Source organism: Schistocerca piceifrons, chromosome 4 (genome assembly GCF_021461385.2).
Source record: "Schistocerca piceifrons isolate TAMUIC-IGC-003096 chromosome 4, iqSchPice1.1, whole genome shotgun sequence".
NCBI lineage: Eukaryota > Metazoa > Arthropoda > Insecta > Orthoptera > Acrididae > Schistocerca > Schistocerca piceifrons.
In genome coordinates, this window is record NC_060141.1 from 255,684,419 (window position 1) to 255,696,866 (window position 12,448).

At 39.2% G+C, this 12,448-nt stretch overlaps 1 protein-coding gene across 1 annotated transcript in view; it reads left to right on the forward strand.

Annotated features, from left to right (window-relative positions):
• The window catches only part of LOC124795769 (beta-3 adrenergic receptor-like), a 123,865-nt gene that overhangs the window by 13,875 nt on the left and 97,542 nt on the right, over positions 1-12,448 (forward strand). The window contains exon 2 of the mRNA XM_047259853.1: positions 6,623-6,922. Within this exon, the coding sequence (XP_047115809.1) occupies positions 6,623-6,922 (300 nt within the window). The remainder of the gene's footprint in view (positions 1-6,622; positions 6,923-12,448) is intronic.

The following is a 12,448-nucleotide window of genomic DNA, read 5'->3' on the forward strand; positions in this document are numbered from 1 at the left end:
TTGTTCATGAAAATCATGAGACCGTCTGGGCTAAAATTGACTCAATTGCATCTACCGATTCGGTTATGCAACTTGCAAAAACTCAGGAAAACTTAAAGGACACAGTAGATTCGATTTCAACACAAATGGACACTCTGAAACTTGGTTCAGAAAAACACACTGAGGAAATGTGTTCACTATCGGAGAAAGTAGCCGAACTTTCGGATCAGTTCACTAATTTATCTACAAAGGTAGATGGTGATCTGAATGACACAAGACCTGTAGTCTTCACTGACACAGAAGAGTATGAACAAATTAGAAAATTCAAACAAAATCAAAATCAAATCAATACACAGTACAAAAGAGAAATCTGGGAAGTACAAGATCAGTTGGGACAAGCAATACAAGAATTACATATTTTAGGGGACACTCGCGCTCCAACACAGGAAGAGGGACTTAGAAATACGGAAAAGCCACAAAATAATAACACAGGGCATTTCGGAAATTATGAAAGAAATTGGCAAGGTGCACCGAATTTTGAGATGGAACCGCCGACACGACGTAACAATGACTGACATGCGACTCGCCGACACGATGATTTTGACTATAATCTGTTCATTACTACACGCAGATTCAAAACATTTAAGAATTCTGGCAACGAAATTCATCCACAAGCGTGACTTCATCAATTCTCTCATTGTTTTCCTCCCAACTGGTCATTAGAACACAGATTAGAATTTATGTGTGGTTACTTAGAGAATGAACCAGCTGTAAGAATGCGATCGGTCATTCACGATTGCCAAAGTGAAGGAGAATTTTGTCACGCCTTCCTCTCAGCATATTGGTCTCAAGCTACACAAGACCGAGTAAAATATAGCATCATAATGATGAAACATTTCGAACAATCTGAATTTTCCAGTCTTGTGAAATATTTTGAAGACATGTTGCACAAGAATCAGTACCTGTCAAACCCATACAGCCCCTCAGAATCCATCCGCATTTGCTTAATCAAACTACCTGAACATTTACGACATATTATTTTGGCAGGACGTTGCAAAGATGACATTGAAGCTTTTCAGGGACTGTTACGAGAATTAGAAATTGACGCAGACAGTCGCGGGATGCGAAAACAGGAAAACAATCACTACAGGTCACATCCGTCACAATTCCGCGATGAAAGAAATAATAAGTGGACACGACAAGGCTATTCTTACAACGCAAATCGTGACCAAAACAGACACCACCCTTATGACAACCACTGGCAGAGCAATAGTTACAGAGAAAGACCGCATTTCCGTAGTAATGAATATGACAGAGACAATCACAGAAACAGACTATATGGCAACCAGAACTATTATTATCACGGGAGACAGAATAACTTCAGATGCAACAGTCCACCATGTAGTGATAATTCAGGGAGAAATTCTCCACCACTTAACCGATAAAAAAGAAACTACAGGAGCTACCGACATGACGACAGATGATATAATCATAACGACAAACCTGAATTTCATCAGAACTGGCGAGCTTCAAACAGGGCAGGGCCTTCTCGTCAAGGTGAATTTGTAGAAGTTAGGTCTCCTAATCCCAATAACGACGCACGCCAACAAAGAGATAGCAGACAATGACCCGCACCGCAGGCAGCCACGTGCGCCAGCTGGCTCAGAGAAAAATAACATAGACACTAACACTGAGAAAAATTCCAGTATTCTTTACCGACGTATACCGTATGATAATTGCGTTCAAGTCGAAACTCTGTGTACTAGGAAGAGTAAAGGTTTACACCACATTTCACATGTAAAACCGTTTATTGAAAGATAATCTGCTTTTTAACTTTGTCTTTGCCATAAAACTTTTCACTTCACATTTCTAGTATGCATTGTCAGACTTAGAATCTGTTAACATGCAACAATGTTTGAAGTTGAATATCCAGTCAAGAACCAAGAGAACTTATTTAAACAGAAATTACGAATGCATTGTTATTGGAAACAGACGACACAGTGTTATTGTGTGTATACATTCTTGCTTGTTAGTTGCACGATTACGTAATGACTATAAGGCTCACATACTTAGAACATTTACCATTACTGCTAATGAGATTTTAATGCAACATTTTGGTTTACTTGAAAATACATTCTGGATTTAAAGTACTTTCTGTGAGATACCAGATGACACCGTGGTTAGTTTATGTGACCGCTACACGATTATATCATGACGTTACTAATGAGTGACACAATTTATATTATTGCTTTTGCGCTGTATCTGTTTTATATCTGCACAGATTTTCTGAATTATTCTGGAAAGTAAAACATGTTTTAGTAGTAATTTTTGTGGTATAGCTACAATGAGACAGCCTTTTCCGTAGCACAACAATATGTTACAGCACAGTACTTTCTTCATCACGGCAATAAGCGTAATAACTAAGATATCTATACACGAAGCATTTCACTTTTGTTTATCATGAGGTAAGTACATTGGCTTCTGCAGAACTTAGCTTTTGGAGGACGATAACTACGACACTTCCACAGAGATTATCTTACAACAAGATGCACAGTTTAGCGTTACAGTACACGCATTTGAATGGTTAATTTTGTACTTAAAACATTTATTTTTAAAGATATTTGAAGTACAATGATACAAAGGTTATGTGTGGTACATTTCATTCCATTGCTGTAATCTGTAACACCTGAGGGTACAATTACATTAGTCCTCAGGGAGGACACGCCTACTTTATGTTCCATGTGTTTGGCAAGCACAAGGAGCCCTAGCTAATATGGTATTTGCTTATACAACTTTACACATTGGTACCATATTTCTCTAACACATAAATTACACAGATATCTGATTATTTAACAGAGAAACAAACATTTTTTTACTACATCAGTGACATATGTTTACGCAGTTACACAGTTGGGTATCTTCACACTTATGAAATTGTATTTTGTCTGTACTTTGTGAACTCTTCATATTTTTTTGGAACCATTGTAATACTATGAGAGCATTGAATGATGTATTTGGTAAGGGAGCATGATTTTTAAAGTACGTTTGTGGTAGACGACACTATTGAAATGAGCAGAGAATATTTTTTAGGGTTTGAAATTGTTGGAGGAAGCTACGACGTTTTTGAGATTTGACTGAGGTGTTATGATGTTATTTTTACGACGACGATGTGTTTTATGCTGTTGAGATATTTTTATGATCAATAAGATGATGCTACCGTATATGAGGAATTTGATTATGCTACATATTTATTATGATGAAATATTGAAGAAGTGTCGACGAATACATATATGAATAATGAGTAGTGTTTAGGGACTCTGATTTGTGGAAACAGATGTTGGAAACCAAGAATCGTACTTTAAGAGTTATGAAATGTGTGTAAATGCGTGAATGTATCACAATGCCGAAGAAGACTTTTTGAACACTGTTATATTCATAGGATTTTGTTTCTACACATTTGCAACGCAAATTCTCGACCTGTGAAATATTTTTATATGAGACTGTCACTGTAGCAGAAACTGCTGTCGTAAATATTTCGGTAAGAAAGTTAAGTGACCACCTTCACGTAATGCGTCGTGGGCACCCAGCTGCGTGACAGACGCCTGGGAAAAAGCCATTAGTGTGTGCCTTTCAGAGGCACAGATGGAAAGAAAAGAGGCCATTATCCTCGCTATTGACATTCCTTTGTAGAAAGCATCGCAAATACGACACGCTCAAACTTGAAAACATATGATTATACTGTGAAGCTCTTAATTTATGATATTTACTAAAATGCCTAATGAAACGATGAGAAACATTTCGTGGCTTTTGTCTTGCTAGTTGAGAGAAATGCCATATGGCTTGCTTTATGTATTTATTTACTTATTTTGTTTAATATCTAGTTTCTAGCTGCACTGCAGCATTGGTTAAAATAAAATTTAATAGATGTACTAATATAGTTATTTTATGCCTACAGACCCAGTCAATTATAAATTTATGATCTATTTCCAAGAAAACGAGGGCACATAAATAGACATTTCCCTTCACAGGAATCTTATAAAAAAATTTTTTCACAATTTGGTAACTTGTCTGCTAGAGTAAGTTCTCGTGATGCATCACCCTAATGTTACGATGTGACATAGGTATTAAACATGGCCATTTTTACTGTAATATTTTTTCTGCTTGAGCTATGTCGTGTTTAGATATAAGTTATTGCATTTGCTGCTGCTGTTTGCCAGGCATAGTGCTACCAAATTTCACTTTGTGTTACTCTGTTAAGCTAGTTTTGCTACTGATTTATTTTTCTTGTTGCTGCACATTGGCTCATATTAGTCGTAATGTTGCATTGCTTGGTAATTTAGATTTACTGTAGCTTACTTTGACAATTTACATTTTTTTTGTCATTGCTGTTTGTGTTAATTGTTTTGTGTTGCTGCATTGCCTCGTCCCTTAGTTTAGCATCTGAGCTCAGTAGATTTAATTTAGCTTAAGAGGGGGTAGGCTATATAACAGAATGAATTGTGATGAATTGGAAGAAATGCATTGAGAAGCTATAAGAAAATGGTTTGGCCAAAAAAGTACTTTGAAAGAGGATATGAACAAAAAAGGCACAGTTTAGGAACAACAGGTTAAGGTAGAATTTTGTTGGAAATAAATGATGGGGTATGATAATGGAAAATAAATAATGAGGTAAGAAATATGTGAACATATAAATACAGAAAGCATGCTTGGATTGGATTTTTTTGCTGGAAACAAACGTTGAAATAAGACGAATGATATATGGAATGAAGTTTTGGGGTGGACTGCAGTACAAAATGTCACACTGAAAACAAACCCTGTCCTGTATTTTTGTGTTATTACACTATGTGAATTTGTGTTATTCCTGTCTTAATGTGTTTATCTAATAAGAGTTATGTTGTGGAATTTTTCTAATAATATGTTATTTACTTTGTAATGATGTTTAGACATCATTTATTCTGTTTTGTTTTAGTGCTCATGAGTAAAGTTGATGTTTCAAAAGTTATTCTGATCTTTTATGTATTTACTTATGTCATAATTCCTATAACACTGATGTATATGTTAGTTCGATTCTTTTGTAAAGCCCATATTACTGCAAATGTTATCTGTATTGTTATGTTCTTTAATGATATATTTTGTACCTTTGTCATTGTATTCTCATGTTATAATATTGTAATTGACACTAGTTCAGCAAATTAAGTAACTTGTAAGCATTCATTTCACTGCACACATTTCCATTGGTCATAGTATATGGACAATATGTGAGAAGTAGGGACTGATAGTGTTTGCATGTGTGTTGATAATTCAGCAAGGGATTGGTTAACAGAATTGCTGATTCTAAGGATATTCCTAAAAGTTTTCTGAGTACACAAGTGGTGGTTTATGGACTTGCTATATTCTCTGCAAGACTCTTCAATGGTGGTTGTGCACATGCACAGTCGCAACAGATGGCTGCTGGCCATCTCTACATGGACTACAGTGGGTCTGCACCTCTGGTGGCCCACCAATACCGTAATCTGTACCAGGACTACAGTTGGTCTGCTCTGTGATGACCTACCTACCCATATTCTTCAAAACGTCGAATGACTCTGCTGTGGGTTTCCTCTGTTGTGGCCCATTACCTGTCTGCATGTCAAGAGTCAGCACTGTCTTCCTGTTGGAAGGACAACACTACTTCAAGACTGCATGGAAATCCACTACTTCAGTGTGCATTTTCTATTACTGCTCAGACTTTGAGAAAAACACTGCAATTTTACTGTGATGAATGATCAGGACTGTCTTTATGGGCTGTGAGAAAATTTTAGCTTTTGACCAACATTGCATCAATAAGTGTGTGCATTTGATTTCTTTGTTATTGTAATTATGAAAAATTTTATCAAATCATTATTGGCCACTGCCCAAAACAATTTGTAAAATTTTTTGTGGGGCACATGGGGGCTATGTAAGTAGGCTGTTTAGGTTTTTATATTGGTAACGCCACGTAGCGCTCTGTATGTAAATCACTGACTGTGCATTTGTGCATTCTGTGGCTAGTTTGCATTGTTGTCTGCCATTGTAGTGTTGGGCAGTTGGATGTTAACAGCGCGTAGCGCTGTGCAGTTGGAGGTGAGCCGCCAGCAGTGGTGGATGTGGGGAGAGAGATGGCGGAGTTTTGAAATTTGTAAGACTGGATGTCATGAACTGCTGTATACATTATGACTTTTGAACACCATTGAGGTAAATACATTGTTTGTTCTCTATCAAAATCTTTCATTTGCTAACTATGCCTATTAGTTGTTAGTGCCTTCAGTAGTTTGAATCTTTTATTTAGCTCGCAGTAGTGGCGCTCACTGTATTGCAGGAGTTCGAGTAACGGAGATTTTTGGTGAGATAAGTGATTTGTGAAAGGTATAGGTTAATGTTAGTCAGGGCCTTTCTTTTGTAGGGTATTTCTGAAAGTCAGATTGCGTTGCGCTAGAAATATTGTGTGTCAGTTTAAGCACAGTCTTGTATAATTGTTCTAAGGGGACGTTTCACTACTTCTTATATGATTGGTGACCCACAGTAATCTGGGATCTGCATGGTGTAGTGGTGGCAGTAGCAACATGCTGACATTGCCGGTGCTGCTGAACATAATGCTGCTTGTTAACTGCTCGGTGGCCCACAGTAGTCCGGGATCTGTCTGGTGACGTGGTCGTGTGTTGTTGCCGGCGGTGGCGCAGCGTGCCGGCGCTGATCGTGCTGTGCATGGTGTCGCTGTCGGTGAACGCGCGCGTGCTGGTGTCCGTGTGCTGGATCCGGCGGCCGCTGTCACCCACGCTGCACATCTCGCTCAGCCTGGCCGGCGCAGACCTCTTCGCCTCGGCCGCCCTCGCCACCGGCCTCATGCTCAACAGCCTCTTCAAGGCGCTGCACCTCCAGCAGGACCAGTGCCTGCAATTCACCGTCGAGGCGCTCCGGCTCACAGGTACTTCCTCTATTCTAATAAATCTGCCGCAATCTAAGGTCTTCATGACGTCATAACTGCTGACGCACGTCAGCAACTGAGACACATATGTTCGTTAAATCCACACGTACGTCAACAGGTTTTACTGAATACCATCATGTGTACACACAGGTTAAATGTATCACTTCACCTGCATGGTGTTCCACAATTCATGTTACACACGTCTAGAGATTCTAGAGGAAACTTAGTATATCAGGTTTTACATAGGAACCCATGCCCTCAAAACATCATCCAGTGACGCTACACAGGGTCAAGTTATAGACGCCGTGCCTGTAAATGTATGTACACACATGGAGATCCCGTGATGACGTTACAGACTTTCTAGGATAATGGAGAAAGATAAAAGTAACAATTTGAGGTAACTATCTCTGTACCGAAAACGACAGACAAATACAAGCGAAAACCTGCCTGATACCTCTCACAGTCGAACACATGTACTGGTAGTGTTGCTGCTAAAACTGCGTGGCAGGCAACTTTCAGATGTAGTCGTATGGACCAATACAAGAAAAAATGTCTTACACATAGGATCTAAAATGCGTACCTTAAGAGCTATGAGCACATCTCCAGTAGAAGGGATATGTTTCATAGTAGCGAAGATGAACAAGTGCTCACAGCACTTCAGGTGTGCATTGTAGTGTGGACTTTTTCCATGTTTTCGTCCATACTACCATATCTCAAAGTGGCCTAACCTGGAATCTTAGTAACAGCAGTACCTTACATCTATTTCAGCGCCAGAGTTATCAGAACGGTTTTCGCTTATAACTTACGACTCCTTCGTTTCCATTACAGGAACCCTTACCTCAAATTGATTCATTTATTCTCCATCATCCTAGAAAGTTTGTAACACCATCACGGAATCACCCTGTATACACATGCAGTACGTTTACAGGCGAATGCGCCTATAACTTCGACAGTCTGTAATCTCTGGACGACTTTTCCGGACGGCGGCTCCTACGTTAAATTAAATCTACTAATTCCCCTAAACAACTAAACAACCTCTAGATGTGTCTAACATGAATTGTCAGACATCCTGTACAGTAGTGAAAGGTTAATCCAGTGCACAGTGAATGGTATCTTAGTTGCATAGTCGCTGTCTAATGGCTTATAAACGTTTAAAAAGTTTCTTTTTCCATATTTCATATAATTATTGACCATATTTGAAAACATTAAAATGTACTCATAGTCTACTCATTGAGAGGTACAACGATGCGTTAAAGATTTAACACAGCTGCCCAATGTTATGTATGCCTTATGTTATGTATGTCTTATGTTATGTACGTCTTTAGCCAGCAGAACTCATTGCGTGCAAATTAACCACATTACATCCATCCATTATTTGAGAATGAGACCAATTAGAGGCTTCTAACAACCTTTACACATAGTTTCAAACTATTAAGAACTTTTTCCTCGCTGTTATCTTTCACGAGACGATGAAACAAAAAATGTCTGTCGCTTACATTTTTCGCTCTTTATGTAGTGAAACATCATCATCAGCGATGACATCCCAATTTATTACTTCCTATCGGTAACGCGTTTAGCGGACAATAGCATGTATACCATTGATTGTACTTGTGTATATCATTGTAGCACACATAGTGGCGTCATACACATTGAATAGCTTGAAAAATGAGCTTTGCTTAAAGTGGAGCGCAAATTACCCACATTATGCACATACAGTGTTCGGTAATGAGAGCAGTTAGCGATTTCTAACAAACTTTTGACGTAACTTCAAACCCTTCCGCTTACATACCATACATGAAATACTTCACACATTAACTCATTTTTAAGGTAATAACATAACATAATATAAGGTAATAACATAACATAACATACAAAACTCTGTCAATGATCATTCTGGAAAAACTTAAACCTTATGCAGAAAACATTATTCAAGATTAGCAGGTGGGATTTCGAAAAAACCTTTCCACAACTGATAATTTGTTTATTATACGACAGATCTTTGAGAAATATTGGGAATTTAACAAAAACATCCACTGTCTCTTCGTTGGCATCCAGCGAGCCTATGACAGCTTCCACAGAAGTAGCCTTTACAACACATTACGAGAATTTAGTATACCCAGTAAAATCATTAGGATAATACAACTGTGCATGGATGGCTCCCAGGCAGGAGTAAAGTTCAGAGGGTCCATATCCCCTACCTTTCCAATTACAACAGGCTTACGACAAGAAGAGGCTCTTTCATGTGTCCTCTTCAACCTTGCATTAGAGAAAGTGGTTCAGGAAAGTAATTTACATCCAAACAATGGTCCCCGGTCCGAACACAGTGAAATAAAACTCCTGGATTATGTAGACGATATAATGTTGCTGAGTGAAACTCAGGAAGAACTGAAAGACCAGTACAAATCTCTCAGGAACAGTGCCAGAAAAAAAGGGGGCACTGATTAACCAACAGAAAACAGAATACATTGAAACAGGTCTAGTCATAAACCAAAATCCATATTTTGAAATTCAATAACACTCTAAATTCAGAAACATTCTTTAGTTTAAATACCTTGGATCACATTTCAACAGTAAAAATATCATAAGAATCGATATAAATGAAAGAATAGCCTCAGGATCAAGATGTCTGTACCCACTAAGCAACCCACTCAAAAGTGTCAATCACCACAGAGATAAAGATATACAATACTATCATCTGCCCCATATTACTGTACGGTTCCGAAAGCTGGACGCTTACAAAGAATGAAAGAGAAAAACTGAATGATTTCGAAAGAAAAGTAATGAGAAAAATCTGGCAATCCCTTGTTGGAGAATGGTGTATGGAGAATTCGAAAGAACAATGAAATTTATCAGTTAATGAAGCAACCCACTATCATCCGGAAATCAAAAAATAGGAGGCTGCTGTGGGCTGTACATGTGGCCAGAATGCAAAACAACAGAATCAGCAAGAAAGCATTTGAAGGAACTCTCCAGGCAACAACGCCATTGGCCGACCTCGTACAAGGTGGAAAGATGACATAGAGAAGGATGTAGCAGCATTAGGAAGTTCCAGAGGGCGGAGAGAGACTGCTAGAGATAGAAGGCGACGTAAGCAGATCGTTGATGCAGCGCGTGTTCTACAGGGCCTGTGATCGCTGAGAAGAAGAAGAAGAAGCAAGGTAATCAAAAGTTCAAAGCTGTTTTACTCACGAGTATTCGAATTTTTAGAGGATCAGGGGTGGTTGGCTTACTGGTATTTTACTAAAACACCAAAGCCTTTGTTCGAGAGACATCTCCGATTATTGTGTTATAAAACAACAACGTCAAAATCATGACAACTGTCCGTATCTTGAGCTCTACATAAATTGCCTGTGAAAGATACATACCGGTTGCACTACTGTATGGTTCCAGTACCCGTTTCCTCACGAAGCTCTCTTTCCTACGTTCATCCCGACGGCGCTGTTACTACGTGATACATATACCTTATCGACTCCTCCATAATCACACATCCAAGTGAACATCTGCGAAAGATTGGCTGCATTGTGGCCCATCTACCAGTCGTACATTCCGCGATAAGTGAAGGAACCCTAATGACATCTAAACGCTGTTGTGTGTCCGCAGCTCGTGGTCGTGCGGTAGCGTTCTCGCTTCCCACGCCCGGGTTTCCGGGTTCGATTCCCGGCGGGGTCAGGGATTTTCTCTGCCTCGTGCTGACTGGGTGTTGTGTGCTGTCCTTAGATTAGTTAGGTTTAAGTAGTTCTAAGTTCTAGGGGACTGATGACCATAGATGTTAAGTCCTATAGTGCTCAGAGCCATTTGAACGCTGTTGTGTGAGGCATTTGTCACGTCGGCAGTGCTTGCTCACGAATCACAACACTTAAGTTACATATTTGACATGATATATGTGAAATATCTAGTGCCTGCACTGCCGGCAACCTTGCAAGTGCCGGAAACGCACTCACGTACATGGTACTCATCTTGCTCACGACTGTCACATTTATAGCAAGACCAAGACTTGACGACAGTCTACTCACATAATATGCTCTCTTTGTCTACATCACATCAGGTACAGGTGTTCTGCATGCATTTTATTCAGTGTCTTTAATCACGTTCTTTCCTCGAAGAGGAATACTGGAAAGTGGGCAAAATACTCAAATGCTCTTCACTGTAGGTTACACTTTCTTCAACCATATTTTTCTTTAAAAGTGATGTTGTTGTTGTTGTTGTTGTTGTGGTCTTCAGTCCTGAGACTGGTTTGATGCAGCTCTCCATGCTACTCTATCCTGTGCAAGCTTCTTCATCTCCCAGTACCTACTGCAACCTACATCCTTCTGAACCTGCTTAGTGTATCCATCTCTTGGTCTCCCTCTACGATTTTTACCCTCCACGCTGCCCTCAAATGCTAAATTTGTGATCCCTTGATGCCTCAAAACATGTCCTACCAACCGATCCCTTCTTCTAGTCAAGTTGTGCCACAAACTTCTCCCCAATCCTATTCAATACCTCCCCATTAGTTACGTGATCTACCCACCTTATCTTCAGCATTCTTCTGTAGCACCACATTTCGAAAGCTTCTATTCTCTTCTTGTCCATACTAGTTATCGTCCATGTTTCACTTCCATACATGGCTACACTCCATACAAATACTTTCAGAAACGACTTCCTGACACTTAAATCTATACTCGATGTTAACAAATTTCTCTTCTTCAGAAACGATTTCCTTGCCATTGCCAGTCTACATTTTATATCCTCTCTACTTCGACCATCATCAGTTATTTTACTCCCTAACTAGCAAAACTCCTTTACTACTTTAAGTGTCTCATTTCCTAATATAATTCCCTCAGCATCACCCGATTTAATTTGACTACATTCCATTATCCTCGTTTTGCTTTTGTTGATGTTCATCTTATATCCTCCTTTCAAGACACTGTCCATTCCGTTCAACTGCTCTTCCAAGTCCTTTGCTGTCTCTGACTGAATTACAATGTCATCGGCGAACCTCGATGTTTTTACTTCTTCTCCATGAATTTTAATACCTACTCCGAATTTTTCTTTTGTTTCCTTTACTGCTTGCTCAATATACAGATTGAATAACATAGGGGAGAGGCTACAACCCTGTCTCACTCCTTTCCCAACCACTGCTTCCCTTTCATGCCCCTCGACTCTTATAACTGCCATCTGATTTCTGTACAAATTGTAAATAGCCTTTCGCTCCCTGTATTTTACCCCTGCCACCTTTAGAATGTGAAACAGAGTATTCCAGTTAACATTGTCAAAAGCTTTCTCTAAGTCTACAAATGCTAATAACATAGGTTTGCCTTTTCTTAATCTTTCTTCTAAGATAAGTCGTAAGGTTAGTATTGCCTCACGTGTTCCAACATTTCTACGAAATCCAAACTGATCTTCCCCGAGGTCCGCTTCTACCAGTTTTTCCATTCGTCTGTAAAGAATTCGCGTTAGTATTTTGCAGCTGTGACTTATTAAACTGATAGTTCGGTAATTTTCACATCTGTCAACACCTGCTTTCTTTGGGATTGGAATTATTAT